Here is a 26,956-nt window from a genome sequence, read left to right on the forward strand (position 1 = left end):
GTGGAAATATGGCTGCAGAAATATTCAATATAAAATATGCTGATGCTTTTTTATTTTAAAAAATCATTAACTTGTGATGGAGTGACAGCTGAAAAAATTCCTTATTAATCAGTAACAACAAGAAATGGCTGAACAAAGACATGAACCTTCACATAAAATACCAAGAAAAGACACTGCACATAATTACACTTAAAGACCCCTCCTGTAGCCAAGAAACAAGGAGGATAGAATATCAGTGAGGGAGGAAAGATGCTCTACCTACACACACCTAAGCAACAGCTACACTTAAACAAAGAGCCAGACACACAGCAAAGCATGCGTGTGTGTGTGTGTGAGTGAGAGAGAGAGAGAGAGAGAGAGAGAGAAAGCATTGTATTCTGAGAGAGTAAGGGAATGTGAGAACAGAATGATGAGGGCGAGTTAACAGACTGCCTTCTATAATTTCTCCTTCAGTCAATTCTCCTTCAGTCAATTCTCGATTTTGCTAAAAGTGCGAGACAGCAGAGATACACAAACACCCAGACAGACGAAAGACTTCTCTCCTCGAGCACATCGTCACATGAACAAGAGTTTTTCTCTTTCTACATTTTCCTTCCTTTGTGCACTGCTATGTCTGCTCTCTGTAGTTTCCAGCTTTCTGGCTCAGGAGCTGCAGTGTGAAGTGCAGAACGTCAAAGCAAACCACTTATGGGTTCAAGCCTTTCACAAAGCTAAGGCCATGCTTCCATTTCTGATACAATGTGGATATCAGAGGTCTGAGTATTTGCTAGTACCTGATACTGATGCAGCACTGATGTCCACATGACTACTGAGGCGGCTCTCGCCAAGAGTTTGTTGGCCATTTATGCAGAATATCACAAGGTGTGATGGCGACATGCTTCAAGGCAATTTCTGCTCATTAAAACATTGTTAAGGAACATAAAAGTTTATCATAAAACATCACATAAAAAAATGATTAAATATAGTGAAGAATACAGGATTGAAAACATATCTAGTGCTACAGAGAGCTTCTTTTAGTGTTGAGTCATTAAACCTATTGAGTATAAAAACCACAGAGCTCAGTAACTAGCAACCTCAGCTGCTAGCTTGCCAGTAAGTTTTAGATAGTTAGTAATTTAGTTAAAATTAAATTCTAAAAGTGACACCTTCCCAAGGTTCAATGTTTAGCAGTATGTTTAAATGTGAGGCTACGACAGCAAATACCTTTAAAACGGAATGTTGCTAGTGTGTGCTCAGAGCTAAGGAACACAGATACTGTACAGTGTCTGTCAGTTTAGTATTATTTTTTGTATGATGGCAGAAAGCAGTCTTTCAAATTGTCAGCCTTTCACAAAGAAGAGAGAGAGATAGAGAGAGCAAGAGATAGAGAGAGAGAGAGAGAGAGAGAGATTTACTCAATGTCACACATCTAGCATGTCAAGTGATAAGTTACAAGTTATAACACTTTCACTGTAAATATATTTAGAATTTTCTTTTTCTCTCACACACTTAAACACAGCCATCTTAGTATGAATCAATAATGAACATACTGTCTCACCTGTCAGTTGCTTCATGTGCTTGATCATGTGTGCTGTCCCACCTCTCTCTCTCTCTCTCTCTCTCTATGTACCGTTAAGCTAGAGCAGACGATGCACACGTCTGCTTTTCAGGAATATAGAATAAATGAAAAAAGATGTGGAAATAGAATAAGAGAGACCCAAGCATCATGTGATCAAGTAAAATAAATCCTTTGGAACAGAGTAGCTGATATCTGAACAGCTACCGGATTATAACACAAGTGAGTATGTGTGCATGTGTGTGTGTGTGCGAGTGTGTGTGAGGCAGAGTGTGCACTTCCCAAAGCTAGAGATGCACTGCACCTCAGACTATTTTTAACCTCCTGTATGGGAAGTGCCAAGAGTGTGCGGAGACACGTGGAAAACTTCACTGACATCTCGCTTTCAGTTATGCTTGAGCAAAAAAGCGTGAACGTACATCGCACATATTTAACATAACACTTTATCCTATAGTAAACTTACAAACGGTGTGAAGACTGTGTGAGGGAAATGAGATGTATCAGATCATTTTGTATAACAGGAGCCACATCGCTATAGAGGAACAGATCAATCCTACACTACTCCAAATCCCAGCACTTTCACTACTTAACCCTCATATCATTTTATTAAGGGTTTTCTTTACAGTACCTGCATGCATTAAACTTTGATTTTGTTCTGCTACTTCACGACAACTCCTGTTTCTAAATGTTCAACCATATAATATTACTTATTTTACTATTGTGCTAAATTCACTATTCATTAAGCTACGATCCTTTACTATATATCTATAAAGTAACTATGATTGTTACCCTATAAACTATGACATTATCACAGTTGCTGTGATTAAAAGGTAGCGAAGATAGCAATGTAGTCTTGTTCACTGATTAATGATGTTATTTTGTTCCAGGATTAAAATGGTTGGTGTTGTAGCATGGCTTAAACAGTAGTTCTGCTTCATTTATTCATTCTCCTTCATTCCTATGTTATGTAGTTCTGCTTCCACATAAACTGATTTAAAATGTGTGATTCACACAGCATTAAACATAACCATAAATTGATCAAATGTATGGTGTTTCATCATTTGACACCATGTACACATCACATTATTAAAAATGTTCTCAAACATTTCTGCACATGTGCTAAAATTTCCTTTATAAAATTTAGTCAGTGTCAGTTGTGACTCACAGACATACAGTATATGAACAAATGTTTGCGCATCGCCCCCATAGGTGCTTGTTAACATCCCAATCCTCTACATTATTGTTCTAATAACCTCCTCTCTTCTGTGAAGGCTGTGTGAGCAGGACTGGGGTGCAGTCAGCAATCCAGTTCATCCAAAAATGTTCAGTGAGGTTGAAGTCAGAGCTCTGTGCAGGTCACTTGAGTTCTTTAACTCCAACTTTTGTGAATTCCGTCTACATGGAGCTCTCACTCTGTGCACCAGGACACTGTCATGCTGGAACAGGATTAGGTCTCTTTGATCTCCAAATTTGTGGCAACAGACCTTTCACTCATTTGTACAAACTATGACATTATGAAGGTTAGACACCACTGATACACTTTTGTACATATCTACTGTGGCAGAAACACAATGTACCACACCTGATCCAGCTAATCAAGGTCTTCAGGAGCAACTGCATAGTGAAATGTTTACAGGAAAAGGGTAGGGCAATAGACTGGATTTGGCAGCTCTCAAATCTACTTTATCATTTTAACTTTGTGGCATAAATGTGTGTCACTGACTGATCATTTTCATGCAAAATTCTTTACCATATTTCAAATATCGTGCGGCCAATGTGATGCTCTCACAGTGACGCATTTTAAACACCTTCTGCAATTAAGTGAATAAGTCTATATCACAAAAAAGAATATGCTTTTTTTGTAGTAAAAATTAAACTCATCAGTATCATATTCACTTTGACTGAAGGTACGCAGTGTTTGCTTTGGTCTGGAACAAGCGACTGGACATTGCAGGCACTTATGGGTCTTTGTTAGTGGATATGTGTGTATATTTTATGAACTCTCTGGAGAATTGTATGTAAAGAGAGAGGCAGCAAAAGGGGGAACTGGGTCTCTTTAGGGGACATTGCCTATGTGACACCCTGTGCATACCCAATATGGACCCCAATATGCCCTCCCCCAAAACTCAAACAAAAGCCCTAACCTTTATTCTCTGCCTCACATTCACTCCAAGGCACATGCAGAGGTACCCTCCCCATGTGCATATAACATACACACAATATACAAAGATTACACCATACACACTTCACAGAGTGCACACATGCAAGCATGCACACACACACACACACATCTCCGAATGCACCAAAAAGCAGCATAAAATATTCAGTGAATTTTCTAACATGTGCTCTGTATGTGTAGAAGTGTTAAAAAAAGAGGGGACAAGGGAGAGAGGGAGGGGGAGATGAAGTCAATGAGGGCAAAGGGAGAGAGAGAGAGAGAGAGAGAGAGAGAGAGAGAGAGAAAACGAGAGAGTAATTCCAGCTGACTTCCTTCCAAGAAACTCCCCCTAGCAACAGCCCTAGCACACTCTGTGCCCTATTGGACAGCTGACAGCACGCATCACCAACCCATGTTTGACTCCTCAACCAATCAGACACCAACATGGCTCTCAGCTGCAGGGGGAGATGGGCTTTCATGATTCCATGTTCGCCATGGCAACTAAAGCCTGGTCCTGGCCTAGAGGTGGCCTGTGAAGAAAGCACACTTATCCACTCGTTGTGAGCAGATATATGGTTAAGCCTGCAGCGTTGCTTGGACCGAATTCAAGAACAGATGTGAGCACACAATAACTCAAAACGTGAAGTAATACATGCCAATATACATCACACCAGGCTAAGATCAAGGCACGCCACCTCAGCAATGTACAAAGTTAATGAGACTGAACTACAGGGCACATTCCTTTGCTAAACCGCACTGAATAACTCTGATGCAGTCAAATTAGAGTAAGGATTTGTGTGTGATGCCAGAAGGTCTCCAGTCGATCAGCTCTGTGGTTTAGCACTGTGGTAACCCACAGCAGGCCCCAGAAACTCAAACATCTGGACACGAAAGACCGTGTGTGGTGATAGCAGTGGTTCCCTATGCCGAGCTGGTTCACCCTGATGTCATACATACCTTCACTGCCTGAATTCACCCGATTTGTTATCCATAGTGTATTGCTTACACACGCTCACATTGAATCAGCAATGCCAAATTAACATGATATAAATATTATGAACTGCTTAAAACTCGACTTTCAATGTTAGCTAATCATTAGTCTAAACTGTCATGTAAAAATAGTCAGTTCTTAGCAATATCTGACAAAAAGTAGCAAACTCTATAGGGAAAGCCAAAGGTCAAGCTAGCAAGACTAATCAAAAACAGTGAAAATATTTATTTAGCTACCCAGGATACGCAAGGTATCAAACTTGCGAAAATGGTAAAATAAACAATACATCTTTTGAACCATGATACACCTGATGTCAATATAGTCTGCATTTTTAAATAATATGAGGTACATAATTGGACCATATGGACCAATGAAAGCAGACAATTATTTAGAATGTCATTGTATGTTGCAGCAATTTGTCTTTCCTAAAACTAAAAGAACAAAACCTGTTCCAGCTTTCCAGTGACCCTTTGTGGACATGGTTTGCCAAGACTGAAGTGTTAAAACGCAAGTGTCCTGCACAGACCCCAGACCTCATCCCCACTAAACACCTTTGAGGCGAACTGGATCGCCGATTATGCCGAACTAAGGCTTCTCTCGGACCTCGCTAATGCTCTTATGGTTGAATAAGCATAAATCCCCAAAGCCACAATCCAAAATCTAGTGGAAATCCTTCTCAGAAAAGTGGAAGCTATTATAACAGCAAAGGGGTTTAAATCTGGAATGGAATGTTCAACAAAGGGAGGCCAATTTTACCAGAAGTACCTTTAATGGAAATGTACAAACCAGTCTGAGCTAGCTAGCTAGTTAAGCTCAAAGTGTAAAGTAAGAAAGGCTTATTCGAGATTTATTTCCATTCAAAAGCAAAAACAGCAGCACATTTGTCCATATTCTGTCTAAAATATCGCTCACTCAATATTATTTATTGCTTTTGGTAATGTTGTATAACAGCAATATACTGAATATAGGCAAGTCTGACATTACTTGCCATGGGGGCTTATGCTACTGGTCAAATCACAGCTATGACAATATTCAGTACAACAACACTCTTACTTGTGCGATATTGTTTAACTGAAGTGTACCTGGCTCTATTTTCTTAAATTCTAATTTTAAATGAATTATATATAGTTACTCCTAGTGAGGAAGCACTTTAATCAAGAGTCATGCTGCAATGAACGAACGCCATCCTGCTTATTACGAAATAAATGAATATTCTGTGGTCAGTGTGAGTTTTGAATTGCACAACAGACTAAATAAATATAGAATCCCAGTTTAAAGGTAGGGTCTCCGATATTTGAGAAATGCTTCAGAAAACTGCGTTGGGCTACCAAACAAAACAAAAATCAAAACAAACGTGTAGCCAATGAGCAGAAAGGGGCGTGTCTTGTCAATATGGGCAGAGAGTGTGTTCAGTGCGCATGTGTGACTTTAGCAGAAAGCGGTTTTAACATTGACATGGCGGATAAAAACAAAGAAAGAAAGCGAAGAAAGGCTTAAGATAAGGCAAGAAGTAGGACCCGTGTTAATATAGGATCAGCTTTCCAGCGCTGGAGAGAACTGAAGGAGCGAGTTTCCCGAGTCAATAACTCCTGAGCTAAACGCTATTACTACACAAATAACACCTCTTTTCTATCGTAGTACTGTAGAGAGGCAGCTACAACCGCATTTTGTTAGTAACTTTCTTTGTTTTTATCCTCCATGTCAATGTTAAAACCGCTTTCTGCTAATGTCACACGTGCACTTTCTCCGCCGCATATTGACAAGACCCGCCCCCTTCTGCTCATTGGCTACACGTTTGTTTTGATTTTTGTTTTGTTTGTCGTCCCGACTCAGTTTTCTGAAGCGTTTCTCAAACAACGGAGACCCAACCTTTAATGTCTAGAGGTAAACCCCCTACCTCTACCTGACCTCTAACTCTGTACACTTATAAGATTAGTATTTCAGTGATTTCTCACTAGTGTGGGATTGCAGCATGTGTTTGTCTGAGATTGTGCAAAATCAAGATGTTTAAATGTATATATTTTTAATACACTGAAATGGAGAAGCTCTTTAATATCCACATACTTCATGTTTGTATCGAGTAGCTGATCCACTAGATCCAGTGTTCAAAGAGGAAATCACAAAGAGAAACACATACTGTAGGGTTGGTTTTGAAGTACATTCGGGGGAAACTGACTCTGTTGCATCAGAAATTACAGCATGATCTTATCCACATATCCAGCACAGGCTTTGCAAATAAGCAATCGTCTGAACGATCCTTTAGTTTCTCTGTGTATATGGATACAGGCTCGCAATCCACTCAGCTACACACACATGCATGGGAGATATAATGCACAGAGACAATCTGCAGAACAGAGGGACTGTGAAAATCTTACAGAAGGGTTTTAGCCTTAAGCCTATTACCGACTCTTATCTGAGAGAAACATGAAGAGGTACAGACATCTATACAAAAAAATAAATAAATAAAAAAGAAAGAAGTAACTAAAAAGAGAATGAGAGCGCATGTGAGAGAGAGTTCTTTGTTCTTGGGCTTGGAGAGGAGATGAGTTACAGTCTCTCAGCATCTCTCCACAAAACAAAGGCACTTTAGAAAGGCCTTCTCAAAACACAAATGACTCCAGTTCCAGTCACATGAAGGGTGTGTGTGTGTGTAAAGTGTGTCTGTTTGCACATGGAAGTGACCCATCCATCACAATCCCTTACATTGTCTACACATGATGGAAACAAAGAAGGAGGTGTGTGTGTGTGTGTGTGTGTGTGTGTGTGTGTGTGTGTGTGTGTGTAAGTGTGCGTGTGGGAGAGAGTGTGTGTGCGCATGTGTGTCCGAGCGTGTGTGTGTGTGTCTGTGTGAATGCATGTCATTCATCTCCACTCACCCAAACCATTTTAAAGACCATCAAAATTAACAGCAGGTAATTAAAAGTAACTGCAGCTTGTCTCTTGAGATTTGGGCTACTGGGTCACTCTTGGTAGCTAATTAACTTCTACATTAATTACCTTCTCAATATAGAGTTAGATCACATATGGGCACTTAGGTTTTTGTATGAAGTATAACAAAAGGTGGCACGGGTGATGTATTCGCTAAAGAGCAATTGAGCATAATGGATAGTTCCTTTTAACGCACATGCTCAAACATACACACACTGAGTCATTGTACATAGAAGCAGTGTATGAATATTAGATGAGGCACATAAAGCTATAGTGAAAGATTTATTTGTTTAGCATTCCCAATTTATTCTAGTGTGCAATAACTCCCGACATAACCAACAAAAACTAAAGGAGTATTGTTCAAGTCTAAAAAAGTTGAAGTGTTAAAAAAAAAAGACAAATGTCTCTAGACTAAATATAAACTACTTTTAAAAAAAAATATCAGCATTATGTCTGACCTTCCTGACCCAACTTGTAGTATAAGCATTTTTCTCCCCATTTCACATATTTGCGGTTTCTCTTAAATGTTGTGTTTATATTTCTGGTACAGTTGAAGAGAAATTAAGCAACATGGCACCCGTGGCAGCCAAGTAATCAAATATCATCTAGCAGCTAAATGTACGTTCTCTGTAACCAGGTAGACCTGATTGACTATAACATCATGACTCAGACCTTAAAATCAACAATTAACGCTAATAATAAGTATTAAATTAAATGTTCAGTTTTTCAAATGTGGGCACTAAACATTTTTCAAAATTAAACTTAGGTTATTTTGCTTGTTTATTTCTCGATACCGTTTAAAAAAAAGTATTGAACTCAAACTCATGGCTGGATTAGGAAACTGTCACAAGGTTGTAATGGATGTTAACAGGAAACATGGCAAACACATCACACACAACACTGCTGCCAAACCGGGAGTCAAAGTCAGGAGAGACGAATCTGTGTGTTTACAAAAGAAAAAAGGCAACGGTGATCACTATTTGTCCTTAAAATGATCTAGTACTAGAAGTTTTTAATGCTGAATTGATTATATTAAATCCTAAAATATTTACTGTGTCCAGGATCATTACATTTAATGAACAAATGCTCCCAGACGCACACACATCTACCTACTGTCCTTTGTAAATGTGAATTCAATCACCAAGCATTTGTGTTTGTATATCAGAAACTGATGAGCTCTTTATCTAAAGCAAACACTTGCATACACAGCACAGTGTTTCACTTAAAGATAAGACATGTGTTAATTCTGTGTTGATTTAACATCACTTGCCCAACTCCAGAGTTGTGGAGATCATCCTGCGTTTCCCAAGTAGGAAGGAGATTTATGTTGCTTTTTCCTAGTCAGAGGTCGGAAACAGTAAGTTATGACCTCTAGTCGATTGTAGCATAATACTAAGACTCTAAACATGTCTTCTTTAATGTCTTCTTTGTTTCTTGAAAAATCTGTGCACTCAAAAGAGTTCCACTGAAAGTATTTAATTACATCAAAAACTTGTCAAGATTTTTTTAAGGAAGAAACTAAAATGTAATACTCCACTATTATCCATATGCCATACACACGTCATAGTGCCCAAAGATCTCACACATTAAGCATTATAATATGGATATATAATTATATACTATAACATATATAATGATATAGAAATATAAGTATGGTATATTGCATACCATAGATCAATGTGTGCTTGACAGTCCACGTTCACAATCACACACACTCTGTTTCCCTGAAACATGCTCAACGCTGATGTTTGCCTTTTGTTTTGTGGACAAAACCTTCCAGACAGACCCCATGCTGCACCCCCAAACACACACACACACACACAACTTAGCAAAGGCCTATTACCCATGTCACTCTGCCAGCGATCAGTTATTCAAAGCACAGACTGACCAGAGGTTAATGAGTTCTTATAGAGGAAGCGAAAGAGAGAAGGAGAGAGAGACAGACAGATACATACACATAAGGAGTGAAAGAGAGAGAGAGAGAGAGAGAGAGATGGCAGGCCATGATTGATTCCAGTGGGTGAAGCAGCATCTGGGTAATGTCTATGTGCACAGGGGTGAGGCAGGGGACACAGAGTATGTGGAGTTTGCATGTGCGTGTGTGTGTGTGTGTGTGTGTATATGAGAAAGACAGAGAGAATGTGAAGTGTGTAATTACAGCGTCACGCTGTTCAGTGTTTGTCCACATAACCTTAACACATTGCAGATCTTGGCAGTGCTGTAGAGATGCTCTACTCTTTGGATCGTTTCACGCATCCCGATCCTGACCCCGTCCTCCATCTTATGTGCGGTTCCTCCATATTCATTTGCTCTCCCTCTGATGGCCCCTCACACACACAAAAGCCTGGTGCAACAAAGAGCTGAGGGCAATGACCCAAACCAGAGAAGGAGAGAGAGGGTGATTAGCTCACTCTTTTGGGGAAAAGGGGGAGGGGATGCAATAAAGCAGAGGATTTGTGTTTATGATAAGCTTCTTTCTGGCATTTTTCAGACAAAACACAATGTGTTTTGTACAAACATGTGTTACACAACAGGTCAACCTGCAATCCATCATTCTCATGGATATAAGACATAAAAATGTCCAGACTTTTATCTGTATTTTTTTAAAAATACCCATACATACCGATCTCTAACACACACACACACACACACACACACACGCAAAACAATTTAATTCTGTCACTCCTTGATGGTTTGCAACTGTGCCCCCCTCTGGTTGTTATCTCCATCCTTTGCTCTTTCATTCTTATCTAACCTGAGCCACATCAGGCACAGCTCACTTCCACTGCAAACACACAAACAACAAAAAATACGAAGCTCATTAACGTTAAGGTAATCAACTGATGCAGAAACTGAAGTACTCCATCAATTTCCTGGTCAGACTGCCCTGACTGCAGCATTAGTACAGGGCAAAATGTTTCATTATCTCAGGCAGGATAAGAAAATCTACTGCATTTATTAATTAAATGATGTATCTAAAATCAAACAAGGTACTGTCTGACTTCGAAAGACGTCACTCAGTCACGAGTCTTTAATAAGATCAAGTTTTAGCCAGCTGTAAATTTTTTGCGGTCTCTCTTAATCTCCTTAACTGAGTCTTGTCTCTGCTTGGACTGTCCTTATGATGTGTATTTTGGCACCTCGGTGCGATGGACGTCCTTTACAGCAAAGCCGATTTCTTCAAAAGATATATATGTACAAAAGATAAAAATAAGAATTCAATTTTTATTGACCTACATGTGTTGACCTATATATATATATATATAGTTTGTTTATTTGTTTGAACTTGCCCATTTCTTAAGTGAACAAAAAATACTGGAGCATGTGATTGACATGTATTTCTTGTTGTGCAAATGTACCCAGTTAAACCGCTTGTTTAATATATATCTCAATATTACTAAGTGAATATTTAACCATCAGTTTGATCCTTGGGTTTCACCTGTAAAAGATGCATTTGCTATTAAAAAGCAACCAACATGAAGAACAGAGAGCTGTCTATGGACAAATGGGAAAATATTGAAGGAAAAAAAAATAATCAAAAATCAGTCAGAGCCATTGCACTAACAGTGTCCATAGCCAGTACAACAATGATGGACATCACTGGTGTATTAACAACCAGACATCGAACATGTTGGTCAAGGAGATGATGGCAGAAACACTGTGAGAGCTGTGAAGAAAAGCCCAAAATCAACAGCCAGTGGCATCACCAACAACTTCCACAGATGAGGAGTGAAGGTATCACAATCCACCATTTGAAGAGCAGAGACATACAGATTCTCCTGTCACACTGTAACATCGCTGGACATGTCTTGACCAGTGAGAGTCAAGTGATTTCCAGTCACTTTTGGCTGAAAGCCACTGCTGCTATCTCAGCTAACATTAGCCCCAGGTTAAACCCTGTGCTGGGATTATCTCACAAATCAAATTTGGACTTAATTTGATTTTGGGCTTTAGGAATATGAGACACATCGTCAGTCTCCGTGAATGTTATTATAATACGCTATTTGAGAAACTGTTGCAATCCATAGATTAGTAATAACCCTATTACTTCCATAGTCTTATTCATTTACTTTGTCATTTCTATCGTTCAGCAGAAGCCTTTATCCAGATGGACTTACAAAAGTGTTTTTTAGTCTCTATTAACACACATTCACATACGAGTTCAATAAGGATCCTAGTACTGTGTCTCTCTGTTCATCAGCAGCCTGTAAAAGGCTTTATTGCATCGTGTCTGTCGTGCACAGTCCAGGCTCTCTAATGATGATTTGTCTACTTTCATACCCTCTTTCTCTTCCACACACACATAGCAGGTGGATTAATAGCATGACTCCAACCTTCCTTTTGTCCTTCCTCCTTCCTGTCTCTCTCCCTCCTCCCTCAGTAGCGTGATGTTCTCTCTCCACGCTGCGAGGAGGAGTGTGAGGGCTGTACTCTTCCGCCACTCTTCCTGTCCCGCCTCCTCCTCTCTTCCCACTGCCTCCTACAGCCGAACACGTCTAACCTGCTTTTCATGACTCTGTTCAAACGACTCCATATCAGTTTATTTATTTAACAATTTACATAATTCACAAACAAACTAGCTTCTTTCATTAGCGTTGTCCCTTTATTTGGTTCTCATAAAGATTTATCTAGTTTTGAGTGTAGTGTAAATCAAGGCTTCTTTGTCAACATGTGTGTACAAGCATGAAGGTGACATCCAGCAGAATGTTCTTATGTAGATGGCACATGACTGATGGCCTTGTCACGAACATTTACACCATATCACTATTTATAGAAATGTGATGCAATGCACTTTTAGAAACATGACTATAACTCTGTAACTCTGACTATAATTTCTGTCACACACACATACACACACCGCCCTGCTAATCCAATCTCGATAGTCTCTAACCCTGAAAACGTCAATCTCTCCTCACTATCCTTCCTGTAAGGCACACGCAATACACAGTGTGAATTCCTAGCTCATGTTGCAGGTCTAAAGGATGAGCTAACTCATCGTGACTCCCTGTACCATCACCTACAGCATTTCCAGCTTTTCAAGAATAGGTTATATCTAAAGGGGTCAGAGCGTTTAAGGTTGCACACTTCACCATATTTACATGGTCGCAGTTTATACATTCTTCAACCAGTTAACGTTAGGTTAAAAAACCTAATTGTATTATACTCACACAGCCCAAGATCATGGAGCAACACACATCACAGAACCCCAGATAAAAAGATCAGTTCCCACCATATCAGTTCTACTCTAGCCAGTTTTTCTCTAAGTACAGTTGTACATAGAAGCTACAAGATGGCATCACTTCAAGCACCTATGTGTCTATGCATGTTCAGTTGTGTGTGTGTGTGTGTGCACTGCTTTTTTTCCAGAGTGTGTATTTTTGTTTCCAGGTTCCACAAGCTCCCTTTAAAAATAGTGTTGCTACTGAACAAGGCGTCTTTCTGTTCATGTTCAACTGGCTTGTTCTCTGAGACACACACATGCCATATTGGTCCCATGTGATAATGATGTCATTTATTTCACATATGGAGAGTGAGAGAACGTGTGTGTGTGTGTGTGTGTGTGTGTGTGTGTGTGTGTGTGTGCACGACATGAAGAACTGAACACTTCTGTTCTCTCAGAACAGCTTTAAATCCACAAAAAAAAAAATCATTTCAAATAAAAATTATATAATTGCAATGAAATCTCTGTTCTTTGCCAGAGGAGCATACAGGGTGAAGCTTACAATCATCAAACAATTGGATTATAACATCAATGCAGAACGAAAACCAGGAATTCATATTAAGCAGAACCTAGTTATCCATCATCATCTGTCATCACCCGGTTTAAAAAGCCAAAGGTCCTGTTAAAACAAGCACCTGAGCTCTGGTACAATAATACAAACAAATCTACTGAACTATGAAATCTGACGTCGTGAAGAATTAAAGCAGCTGTTTGAAATGTTTATAGCACCACTGCCTCAAAGGCAAACTGCAGTTCCAATCAAAACATGGGATCATTGAAAACAAGTCATCATCTTCCCCTCAGATGACCTCAACTGATCCCTGCCACTTCTGTTGAAACTACTTGCGTTGCAATTTGCCTTTTATTAGAACATTCTTAAAAAAAGATAAACGTCTAATGAGTCTAAGCATCTGTGATGTCATTGGATCATTATAGTTATGTGTACGTATTATGTGTATTTTATAGTTAGATGTACGTAAGAAACTAATGCTACAGTGATTGGTCAAAATAATTGATAATGTAAATGAAATATAAAAAGTAATTAATGTGAATTTTTCTCTGACTCTGACTACTGCATCACACAGCACAGGCCACAAAGCTATATACAGACGCAATCATGCTGAAACATGAAGCAGAGTGACAGCTTTCACACGAAGCCATGCTCTCTCTCTCTCTCTCTCTCTCTCTCTCTCTCTCTCACACACACTCTAGTACAAAAGTATATTTTGGTCTTTTATTTATAGAATAGGAGAGAGGGTAAGGAATAGCTGTGGCTACGAACAGACTCTTTCAAAGTAGTGGTGAGCAATATAATATTGTACATAATAATAATAGTGGTATAAAGTTACAGATGATATGATTTTGCCATATTGCAATATTGATTTTGCTTCCACTTTCTCTTTTTTAAGGGCGAGTTGACTTTGAAATTAGAAACGTGTGAGTGTAGATTCTGACCCATGCAGTCTACCATGTTGACATAATATTCATGAATACTAATCTTCTAAATGGTTTAAACACAAGTATGAAGGTGTCTCTACATATGTAAACATTAAATGGAAACTTGGTTGATTGGAAAGAACGATTATCATAGTTCTTATACATGTTTAAACATCACTGAGCACTGAATGCATTGAACATTTAGAGTGAGATTCAAAGTGCACCTGTGTAACTCCATCCTCAAGGCTTTCCATGCTCATGTTTCCTCTGTGCGCAGCTTCTGATCACATTTACTGACTGACTGATTGGATGCAGTGTTGATTTGCACCGTGTTTGATGGAGGTTTTCATCCAGAGTGATTCTCATGTTGGCCAACCACACTTTAGCCATACTGTCACACCGTCAACTGTGAAAAGAACAAGAGTTAAGTTAGTTTCAGGTGGAATAAAAGCTTAACATTCAAGTCCTTGTGCTCCGCTTTGTGTTGTGTTGCCTGAGTAACTCTGCATGTTATTAGCTAAAAAAAAACCCAAAAAAAAAACCAAAACATTATTTTATGACATTTTACCTCATAACCACAAACGGTTTACATAATGTAAGTGCTGTTAAACATAATGCAAGTACACATATAAATGGAAAAAGCTTAAAATGTTCTGTATGAATGAATGAAATGTTCTTTGTCCACGCAAGTGGCACCATCTAGTGGCTGTTGTTGATAATTCCACCCATCCATTCATATTCTGTACTGCTGATAGCACACAGAGTTGAGAGAAACATGGAACCTGTCCCAGGGTTCTGCCTGAATGTGCCTGTTGCTGAACCTAATTTTAAGTGGAAATGTTCACATATATAACAGGGTTAAGCGTTGATCTTTCTTGTGATATTCTAAATAATAGTTTTAATGTATTGATCAGGAACATACTTATAACTTTAATACTTTAAATACTTGAATCATCATGTATCCAGGTTAAGATTAGTGCGGTTTATACCGTGATTCAGCTCATGTTGAGAATGTTGATTGAGGTTATAGGAAGTGAGGTGTGGTTTAGCAGGAGCAGGGGGTCACCAACGCGGTGCCCCCGCGGGCACCTGGTCGGCCCGCAAGGAGCACTTAAGGCGCCCGTGAGGCACGTTCTAAAAATAGCACCGGTCAAAATATAGCTACGCCTAAAAAATTTTCTTGCTGTAGTTTTTGAATAAAAACGCTTGCATTAACGTAGATTTTAAAACGACGATATTTAATTTCATTTTATTTAATTAAAAAAATTAAAACAAAAATGTTTTATGTACATAACTAACTCTGGCCTTTTCTGAAGTCAAATGTCAATATTGCGCGCACGTCACGTCCGACTCCTGACACAAGGAAGTGGTGCAGCAACGATGAGGAGTTAGTTGTGATTTACCCCCCAAAAAATGGCAGAAAAGCGACAGAAAACATACCATTTTCACAGTGTTTGGGAGGAACAGTTATTTTTTACGTCAGTCAAAGTAAAGTGTGTGTGTCTCATTTGCGGGACGACTGTTGCGACGGCAAAGCGGCACAATGTGGCAGGACACTTCAGTCTGCGTCACGAAAGGTTCAATGCTAACTACCCACCCGGTGGGGCATTAAGGACAGAAAAAGCCGTACAAATCCATTCATGCAAGTGAACATGACATGCACTGCTGAACAACTAAGTGCTCTGTTCAACTTGGATGCTGGAGAGATAGAAATCCTAACGTTGCAAAATGACCTCCACCTCAAAGCCCATCAGTCTGCATCAAACTTTTGGCGCCTTGTGGACACAGAAAAGTACAGTGGTGTACTGTATGTACAGCAGCTATGAAAGTTGCATGCCTTTTTGGTTCAACCTATCTCTGTGAATCAGCCTTTTCTAACATGAACTTTATCAAGAACTAACACAGAACACGACTTACTGATGCACATTTACAAGACTCACTCAGACTTACAATGTCAAATTATTCACCAGATTACACTACACTGGTGTGCAGAATGCAGTGCCAGGCTTCCCACTAACAGACATTTACAGACAAAGAAGAGATTACATGTTCATTGAAAACAACATAACATTAAACTAAAAATGTTTTTTTGAAAAAGACTAAATTACTTGTGAATATTCCTTCCATCATTGTTGTATAAATCATTGTTAATAATTGTGGAGAATAATTAACATTGACATGTGAGCAGTCTCTTCACCATAATAATAATAATAATAATAATAATAATAATAATAATAATAATAATAATAATAATATTATTATTATTATTATTATTAATAAAAAGTGATCTGTGCAATTTTGCTCTTGAGGAAGTTTGTATCAAACCAGTAGCCCTTCGTACTACTCAGTTCCCTTGAAGTAGCCCTCAGTCTTAAAAAGGTTGGTGACCCCTGAGCAGGAGGGTGTAATTTGGGTGATGAGCTAAAAGGGTGATGCTGAAGGGTGATGCTGACCTGTCTGTGAGTCAGACTATTTCTGTTTTCTCTGCTTCCCCACAGCAAGTGGCACAAAGCAAGAGTGATCTGGAAAGCTGTTATCGTGGTCTTGTCCTTGTTAAATGCAAGCCAAATCAATAAATGTTCACAGTTTACCCAGAGTCTGATGTGTTCTCCCTTCAGAATGTTGCTCAGTTTGTTACTGCTAAAAAGCTGGTATGCAGACAGTGGAGGATTATGATCCTAATGGATTACTATCTTGAATCAAATTTGTTTAATAGACAAATAGTTGATGCATGTTTCAGTGTGTTTCACTGGTTTGTGGTCTATGTGTAGAATAGAATATAATGGTATGTGGTAGCCTAGTGGTTAAGGTCTTGGGCTACCAATTGGAAGGTTGTGAGTTCAGGTCAAGCTGCCACTGCTGGGCCCCTGAGCAAGGCCCTTAACCCTCAATTGCGCAGTTGTATAAAAATTAGATAAAAATGTAAGTCGCTTTGGATAAGGGCATCTGCTAAATGCTGTAAATGTAATGGAAGAAGATTTACTTGAAACCCTTTCATGAAGAAAAACTCCATTATCATTATTTGTTTCTAAAAAGAACCTTCAAGAGTTACCCCATTTGATAAAAAAAAACTTTAAAGACTTAACCCTTTCTTTGTCGAAATATACATGATAGATAGACAGACAGATAGATAGATAGATAGATACTGTAGATAGATAGATAGATAGATAGATAGATAGATAGATAGATAGATAGATAGATAGATAGATAGATAGATAGAGCAAGAGAGAGACAGACAGAGAGAGAGAGACAGAGAGAGGGAGAAAGAGAGACAAACAGACAGACAGACAGAAACAGACAGAGAGAGAGAGAGAGAGAGAGAGAGAGAGAGAGAGAGAGAGAGAGAGAGAGAGAGAGAGAGAGAGAGGGAGAAAGAGAGACAGACAGACAGAGAGAGACAGAGAGAAAGACAGACAGAGAGAGAGAGAGACAGACAGACAGACAGAGAGAGAGAGAGAGAGAATCATTAAGTTTGAGAGCTGCCTCTACCCAGTTTGAGGTAACAGGGCGGTCTTGCGCCCCCTTGTGGTGCTGAAAGGGAGCTAGAAAAAAGAAAAGTGGGCGGTGACGTATGGAGAGAAGAAGAGAAAAAACATGGCTCAGAAAAAAAATTCAAATGTCCTTCCCGGAAAATCAGCGAACCCGCCACAACTTAACCACATGACCTTTCGGCAGTGTGAGAAGAGCCCGAGTCCCTAGCTGTGTTTCCCTACACAATGCGTAATGTTTGTACACCACAGCGTGACTGTGGACGCTTTCGGCACATGACCGCGCGCAGATTCCTAATGTTTCCGCCAGTGTAACGCGGCTCCCCCTCGCTTCCTGTACACCAGTTCACTCACATACCGTGTCCATAATTAACTTTTCAATGAACGTCAACTCTTTATGCTTCACAGCCTGCCAGCTTATTAACCCCAGTGTCGAAGCGCGCACGCTGTGGGGAAGAGAAAACTAACCCAAGTGAAGCTACATTGTTGAATCTTGGAGCTTTTTCATCTTAACGTCGGAGAAAATCTGCTGCGTATTTAGTGCGCGGCGTTACGTCACATGCCGAGCCCTGAAAATCCTGTGGGTTTGAACGCTGCACGCTTTTGTTTTTTTGTTTTTGTTTTTGTTTGAACAGAAAGTGTCTCTCTTACCTGGTAATGCGCGGATGGTTGAGCTGGGAGGCGTCTTGCGTTTCATTGTAAACATTTTTGGAGAAATAATGACGCCAAACGCAGCTGCGCAGTTTCTTGTCGCGCGCCGAGTGACACGCAGCACAAATCCTCAGCGCTTTAAAGTCCCAAATCCTAATGCAAATAACCTGCGCTTCGGTCTCGCACTGCTGCTATTCACCTAAACTCTACACAGGGACTTCAGCTGTGATCTGTGATGTGAACGTGTCCATGCACGAACATCAGTGACACGGCCACCAAAACGTTCTAGTCTTTTCCAAAAAGGCCCGACATCATCCTCATCCTCATCCTCCTCATCCTCATCGTGCACTAAGGAACTGCAATGTCTCCTCTGAAAAGAAGTACGTCTCAGTTGGAAAAGGAATGAATCTGTGATGCCATAGTTGAGGAGAGCTGCGTCCCGCATGCAGGTCGGCTGAGTCGCATCAGACATGATGTTAGATTTCCTGCCAGCGCCGGGGGTCATAACGCGCAGCACGTTTGCAGAATTGCGCAGTTTTAATTCCACATTACACCGAGCACTCGTTTGTGCCCTGATGTTTCAGTACAGATCCCCGCTCTCTCTGCCTCTCCCATGCAGGTTGTTTTCGGTGGACGAGTCTCGCACTGCCCCGCCTCTCTCTCTCTCTTCTCAAGGGGACACACACCGACTTCCCAAAATTCCAGGATTGCTCCATTCTTTCCCGCTCGTCTGGAATTACCCTCAATGACACACACAGCTCTCTGATCCAGGTTTATGTTCTTGCTGGAACATGAGATCATATTTTATACAGACGACCTAAAAATCCAGATTTCTGCATAGTTCTCAAAAAATGAGCCACATTTTTTTTCCTGATCATTCTCCAAGTATTTTCAATGTTAAATAGATGAACTTGGCATTAATCATTATCCATACCAATGATTATAAGACTGGAGAAGTCTAAATGAAAAAAACAAAAATGTTCATTTGGTCACCTCACACACTCCTTATTATATTCTTCGTGTGGCCCGGATGGATCAGAGGTGGGAACGTTCAACAACTGTAATGAATAATCCCAGGGGACTTCATTCTCCATTTGAGGACTCAAAACATGTCATTCCCTCCCTTCTGTGCTTTATATCTATTTAAAAAAAAAATCTGGAGTACTTTGAGGAAGTACAATAGTGCCTTGGAGGCCCAATTTAAATTTGAATTCAACATGTTGCTATGAGCGCCCCAACAACCAGTTAGTGGTACACATTGACTCAGACCTGGAGGCCAGTAAAGAGCCCCTTACAGTTCTGAGGAAGTCTCACGCTTTCAGATGAGGGCTGTCTGAATGCAGCCTTGAAGTGAGGCCCCCACCTCTCTCTCTCTCTCTCTCACACACACACACACACACACACACACACACACACACACACACACACACACACACAACCTCTCCCTTTCCTTAGAACTATTCTTCGGTTTCATTTCTATTACACTCCCTCTTGTTTTCCTCCCTCTTTCAGGAATTCACCCCAGCCCATGCAGAATCTAAAGACCATCCTGAGAACTTTAGTGTCTTTTTTTCTGTCTCGGTATCCATAGACTGTTAACAGTGAAAGATTTTGCAAGAAAGATTTTGAAAAAATCCTGGGTGCAGAGAACAGAAGAAATAATCGATAAGTTCTGTGAGTCTTCTCCAAGTGAATTAAAGTTTATTTTTCAGTAAAAAATAAAAAAAAAATCAGATTTCATTAAAAATAGAAACATTGAACTATAAAATATTGTTAAAAATTTGCAATGTAACAATTTGCAATTTTTAAAAATAAAGATTTGCTTAAATAAATGCTTAAAACATTTATGTGAAAAGAATGTTTTACTACAATGTAATATAAACTTGATATACTCTGTGTGTGTGTGTGTGTGTGTGTTGCCCATGATGCCAGCCTAGTTGTCCAAACTCATCAGTAATGCCGTTCCTCTCTTGACCCAGTGATCAGAAGGCACAGCTCCTGATTTGAGATCTACTGCCACTACGAATGAAGGTCGCCCAGCTCCCGAGCGCAGTGGATAGTAGTAGCAGGGACAAGAGTACATACCTACACATACACAAAGTACAAGAAAACACTCATAATTATACAGCATAGACACAAACAAATTTAAAGCTCATGATGGCTTATGATTATCTGTACCTTGTGTGCTTAACTCACTAAAAAACAATGTTGTTTTTTTTAGTTAACCTTATTATTCTTTCTCCAGTGAACAAAATGAAAGAAAAGCAGGTTGTTTCCCACACAGTTAAAATGAGTAAATGGTTTCATTCTGACTGTTACACAAAAGCCAAAAAAGTGGAATAAATGTCTGTGTGTGTGTGCGTGTATGTATGTGTGTGTGTATATGTGTGGGTGTGTGTGTCTGTATGTGTGTGTCTGTGTGTATCTGTGTGTGTATATATCTATGTGTGTGTATCTGTGTATCTGTGTGTCTGTGTGTATCTGTGTGTATATCTATGTGTGTGTGTCCATTGGTGTGTGTCTGTGTGTATATCTATGTGTGTGTGTCTGTGTGTATGTGTGTATATCTATGTGTGTGTGTCTGTGTGTATGTGTCTGTGGGTGTGTGTGTCTGTGTGTGGGTGTATATCTATGTATGTGTGTCTGTGTGTGTGTGTCTATGTGTGTGTGTGTCTGTGTTTGTCTGTGTGTATCTGTGTGTGTGCGTGTGTGTGCATGAGTGTGTGTGTGTGCATGAGTGTGTGTGCGTGCGTGCGTGCGTGTGTCTGTGTGTGCGTGTATGTGTGTCTGTGTGTGTCTGTGTGTGTGTCTGTGTGTGTGTGTGTGTCTGTGTGTGTCTGTGTGTGTCTGTGTCTGTGTGTGTCTGTGTGTGTGTCTGTGTGTGTGTGTGTGTGTGTGTGTGTGTGTGTGTGTGTGTGTGTGTGTGTGTGTACCCTTGGAGGTTTTCTTCCGGTTCTCCACAGGTCTGAAATGGATAGTGGGTATGGGGCAGACCAGCTGCATGGGCTCTGCCTCCACCAGACACGAGTTCTTTTTATCCCAGCCAGCTCCCTCTAGATACAGACCTCGAATAAACACACCATCCTATGGGACATAGACACATAATTTATCCATAAATTCTAGAAAATATAATCATATAATACAGTACTGAGCAATGTTTTAGTCAACCTGACTTTCATATACTGATAACATACAGCAACTGCGAATGTTTCACCTAATTATGGCTTTAAATAATGGATTGAAATATGTTTCTGCTTTTTAAATACTTTAGGTGAATAAAAAACGGTTGAATCACTGTTGTAAAACATTAATATGACACAACAGTGAGTAGTTTTAGATGAAAAAATTAAGAGATTTCACAAGGGAAGACAACCAATACACACAAGATCATTTTATTTACATTACAGCCAGTTTAAAATAATAACAAAATGAATTCGTCTGACTTTGTTGTCTGAGAGAGAAAGAGAGAAAGAGAGAGAGAGAGAGAGAGAGAGCGCGTGAGAGAGAGATCTGGAGATTTTTTGTTCTTACATTAAATATGAAACCAAACACACCAGAACCACAGGAAAAACCCAGAGGTGGAAATCCCAGCACTTCCAGTAGTATCTAACTTCTGACAGTTCCTCAACCACCACCATGACTAAAAGTGTAAGTTAACTTAAAGTGCAACTTAAAAGGGTAAGTTGTGTCAGCTTATAGGTGTAACATTTGTAACCACTCTCATGATATTGTTTCAATAACATGATCTATGCTGACGAACCTTCCTTTTAAAGTATTTAGGTCACACTTAGGCTGATACAGAAACGCCTTATGTGGACTAGTGTTGTGTGGAAAATCCCACAACCTTCCAGCTACTTCATACCTCACAAGCTATTCTGCAAAGATGATGTGGATCTTTAGAGAAAGTTCATATGCTTGGGTTTGCCATTTATACCCCTGGGTCATATACCACCACAGGCATTGGCATTTGGAATTGATTCCAGTGTGTAGCGAGCTGTCATACATTTGACATTATAAAGCTAATCAGCTGCCAAGTGCATACCACCTACTCACCCACAATTTCTGTCAAGAGTTTATCTGCTTGTTTGGATTCTTGTTTGAGTCAAGGTTTAAAAAAGATAATTAATTACCATACTATGAATGCAGCCAAAGAAATATCACAGTTAGTCGTGAAGGGGAAAAAAATGCTGAAGAAATCACAAAACTAAATATAAATATCGCAGCCGCTCGGCTTAAAAGAGCTTAGGTGAGGAATTTTTAGAATATTTCAGATCAATATGCTTTGCTGGTATGTGTGAAGTGTGTCTGCACGCAAAGATTGCAGAGGCAAGGTTCGGTCTAAGGTGTACTTAAGGAGATATATCATACAGCTTTGTATGTCAGCTGGCAACCATGATTGGTTTCTCCCACATCTTAACATCCGGCTGAAAGACCGTAAATTGTCTTGTCATCTTGGCTGACACATGGTTATATCACTGTACATTTCATCAGCTTTAAATGAAGTTGCATGGAAAAAAGGGACATCCATAGCTAGGAACCAAGTGAGCAAAACCTTTTCTCTCCTGTCAATCATAGTAACATTAGTCAATCAAGGGTGTCTGTGAGGTTAGATAGAGATTTCCTCTAAGTGAGTTATGTCAGCCTGTGTTTTGGAGGAAGCACATGTTTGCCTTCACCCTCCTTGTTTGGTAGAGGTTGATGATGGAGGAGAACTGGAAAGTGGGTGAGAATTTACAAGTGAACAAATTGGAAAAAAATAAAAAGATGAAGGAGAAAAAATGTTATGGTTCAGGATATGTTTGTGTATCTTTTCTGCCAACGTATTATTGCATAGAAAATGAATAGCAATGTGTTTTTGACGTATCAAAAAGTCAGTGAAAATGAAGTCATACAATATACAGTACTGTGAAAAAAATTAGGACACCCCATGAGAGTCTGTTTTTTTTTTTTATAGTTAAACGTGGCCATTTTATCTTCATTTTAACATTTTAACTAAGATTCAAGTAATATAACTGAACAAATAAAACCATATAAAAGTTTTCTTTTAATTATTTGTAAAATGTAATTATAAAAAAAAAGGAAGTTCTTGTGAGGAAGAAGTCAGTCCTAAGACCCCCACATTTCTTGTACTTAAGTTGGAAAAAATCACCTACAGGTATACAGTATCACATCAGGTGCAAATTATTAGAACATTATTACAGAGCACTTGGAAGAAGGCTTGCCTTATTTAAACCTCAGACATTTAGTTTTGGTTTGCTCTTAATTGTTGTAAGAGATTAAGGATGATTTAATCATCCAAAGAGGCCTTCAGAGAGAAGCTTATTAATGATTATGAGTCTGGTAAAGGATATATAAAGATCTCAAAAGAATTTGTAATCAGCCATTCCACTGTCTGAAAATCATTTACAAGTGGAGAAGATTTAAAACAATTGCCAACATGGCCAGGTCCTAAAATATCACTACAGGACCTACAGCAAGCACTTGCTACAGCTGAGGTCAAATTGCATGAATCTACAATGAGGAGACTGCAAATAACTTTAATTATCATGGGAGGTCTGCAAGGAGGAAAAGTTTGCTGTCTAAGAAAAACATGAGGGCAAGACTAAAGGTTGCCAAAGAACACAAAGACAAAGGCCAAGACTTCTGGAATAATGTGCTTTGGACAGATGAGTCTAAAATTCTGCATTGAAGAATGGGAGAAACTTGTAGATTGCTACAAGAAACATCCACTAGGTATTAGTGCACATGGTGTCCTATATCTTCCTCAGTTGAAATACTCATTTGGTTGATTTCTTTTGTTTAACAAGTGAAAAGCATTTTTTGTTGCTCTTTACAAGCAATTACATCACTTTCATCTACAGGTACAAATTAAAACAAGATCAAAAATGGACATGTTGACATTTCTTAATAAAGAACTTAATATTTAATGGGGTGTCCAAATTTTTTCACATGACTGTGTATGTACAGTAGCAGCAAAATCAATGGTATTTTAGAAGTAGTGGTTTTATTAAAGTCGTGCGCTACTTTCTGATTGTAGTCAACCATAGGAACATAACCATGGGATCAGAATAATCTGAGTGGTATTACACAAAACCTTTGCTAAAATGCATTCCAAAAAAGGCAAGAAAACTAGTTGAGAAGCCATAAAATATAAGTATTTATATACATACTCTGTATATATATGTAAATATATACAGAGTATGTATTTTCCATTAAGTAAGAATAAAATAGGCTATTTCTATTTTCAAAAGCATATGGCTGATGGGATGTTTGTATGATTTTCTGTTTGTTTGTTGTGTGTTTTTTCTGTTTTTAATGACCTAATGGAAAGCACATTGGTCGACGGAAGTTGAAATTATTTGTGCTATATAAATAAATTGTCATTGTCATTGTCATAAAATAGTATGTGTAATATCTGTGTGGGATAAATAAAATGTATTTATCCCACACTAATATTCACATAAATATTTCCAAGTTTCCAATCTAAAATAAAATACTTAAACAAAGCAATCATTTGGATGACCAAAGTGATCATCTATTAGTCATTAAATGATAGAAAAGCATAATATGTATTATCATGTCCAAGAAAGAGAAAAGAACAAGGTTTATGTCCTCCTTTTGAAAAGATTTAAAGAACAGGTGTACAGTTTTGAAAGCAGAAGTGGAAAATATTAAAGGAAGAAAGGATGAAATTCAGAAACCTAAGAAAAGCTAGCCTTAAAGTAATAAATGATTTAATGAAGATGGGAATAAAAATCAAACAATATGACAAATGATCAAAAGGCTTTTCTGGGTTGAAGGAGGTATGAATATTTTACTTTTACTATTCATTCTAAATGAACAGAATGGGTCTATTCAAGGCTGCATATAATAATAATAATAATAATAATAATAATAATAATAATAATAATAATAATAATAATAATAATAATAATAATAATAATAATAATAATAATCGTGTTTAGCATTCAAAATAGTGCAAAAGCCAAATACAAATCTTGGATGGCTAAAAACATATATGGAAGAAACCTTAAGTTCTAAGGAACCATGATTCAGAAAGCAGATAACCCCAGAGGAACTAATAAGACCTACAAAAATACACATTGTACAAAGAAATACACTGTAGATAAAGACAGCTATATCTCTTTTTTGTGATTTAACAGTTAAAGGTACATTGAGTGAGTTAATGGATTTGCACATATGCTAATCAGGATTAGCATTCAGGAGGGCAGGAACAAGTGGAAGGTGGTGTGTTCATGCTTGGTTAGGAATAATATCTGCAGCCATTGTGATCTTTTATGGATAACATTAACCACCAGTGGATCACCAGGTGCTAATCATTACTTGGACGCTAGTCTTTTTGAATATAGTCTCAACCTATAGGTGTTGCCATAATATCACTGATATTAGATGATAGATTTTAATAAATAAAAATGTATTAAATAAATAAGCATTAATGTGTGCTTATTTGAATAAATAAGCACACATCACCAATATGTGTCTGCTGAGTGTGGGACAAAATCTAAAGTTAAATCAGGCCCCAATGGCCCGGTGGTAAATAATAGGTTGCTCCCTTGCTAGAGTCCTGATGTGTGTATGGTTAGCAATAGTTACTCACCTTGGGGGGGAAGAGCAGGTTGCTGTCATCTACAGTAGAAACAGTGAACTCCCAAGAAAGCGCGTCCACAGATACCTGCAGAACACAATCAACTGATTAACTGTTGCTACAAAACTTGTTTTTCTTGCAGACTTTCTTGGTTTCTTGATTTCTTTTGTCTGGCTCATGCTGTATTTTGTATGGTCCCTGGCATTCTACACGTGGGTTCATGTTACATAAATTTGACTGGCTTTGTCTGCTAATGTCATTCTTTGGAAAGTAATAAACTTCACAGAACCAAATGGGTTTCAACATATGCCGATTGCTTACACGCACATGTACATATGGATTATATTTGTGTGTATGTGTCTACGGATATATGTTTAGAAATACATCCATATATAATACACACATTTAATAAGCTCATAATGCATGCTTGATAGGGTTTGTATGAGTGTGTGTGAACACTAGGTTGTTCTCACCTTGTTCTGCCGTGCTGAGGACTGCAGTACTGCTGTCAGAAAGCCTGTGGGGAAGGTGAAGCCTGAGAGCCAGAAGAGAACGGGAGGACGTGCTGTCTCCGCCCAGCGAGCAAACTGCTCTACCCGCTGGCACAGGTCCCTTGTCCACGATGCCAAGGGTTTCAATGATGAGTATGCCTAGATGTTTTGGAGTGAGAGAGACAGATTGACAAGAGATATGTTTTTATAGGTAGGAAAAAATCCAAAGCCTTGTTATTTATTTTATACACTATTCAAAGCTGAATGAGACTGGCCAAGGACAGAGAGATGAAGTATTTCAGTAGCTGGCATAAGCTTTATTACACTTAGGATAAAATAGAATCTCTTCATGCCATTTACACCATTTTTATGTAGTATATCTATTTGATTTTTTTTTTTTTAATTATTAACAGAATAAAGTTTAACCTGA

General features: G+C 38.8%; 2 protein-coding genes across 4 annotated transcripts in view; both read right to left on the reverse strand.

Annotated features, from left to right (window-relative positions):
• The window catches only part of kdm6ba (lysine (K)-specific demethylase 6B, a), a 71,418-nt gene extending 52,342 nt beyond the window's left edge, over window positions 1-19,076 (reverse strand). For 2 of the 3 annotated variants that reach the window (XM_060874751.1, XM_060874748.1), the window contains exons 1-2: window positions 18,430-19,076; window positions 14,515-14,696 (exon numbers count right to left, since the gene is read on the reverse strand). The gene's annotated coding sequence lies outside the window, so the exon portion shown is untranslated. The remainder of the gene's footprint in view (window positions 1-14,514; window positions 14,697-18,429) is intronic. The other variant, XM_060874752.1, reaches the window with a different exon arrangement.
• A 1,179-nt stretch (window positions 19,077-20,255) lies between these two features.
• dnah2 (dynein, axonemal, heavy chain 2) overlaps window positions 20,256-26,956 on the reverse strand; it is a 119,874-nt gene continuing 113,173 nt past the window's right edge. Inside the window, exons 83-86 of the mRNA XM_060875481.1 lie at window positions 26,509-26,685; window positions 26,048-26,122; window positions 21,363-21,513; window positions 20,256-20,514 (exon numbers count right to left, since the gene is read on the reverse strand). Of these exons, the coding sequence (XP_060731464.1) occupies window positions 20,363-20,514; window positions 21,363-21,513; window positions 26,048-26,122; window positions 26,509-26,685 (555 nt within the window). The 3' untranslated portion in view covers window positions 20,256-20,362. The remainder of the gene's footprint in view (window positions 20,515-21,362; window positions 21,514-26,047; window positions 26,123-26,508; window positions 26,686-26,956) is intronic.

This window comes from Tachysurus vachellii, chromosome 7, assembly GCF_030014155.1.
Source record: "Tachysurus vachellii isolate PV-2020 chromosome 7, HZAU_Pvac_v1, whole genome shotgun sequence".
Classification (NCBI taxonomy): domain Eukaryota; kingdom Metazoa; phylum Chordata; class Actinopteri; order Siluriformes; family Bagridae; genus Tachysurus; species Tachysurus vachellii.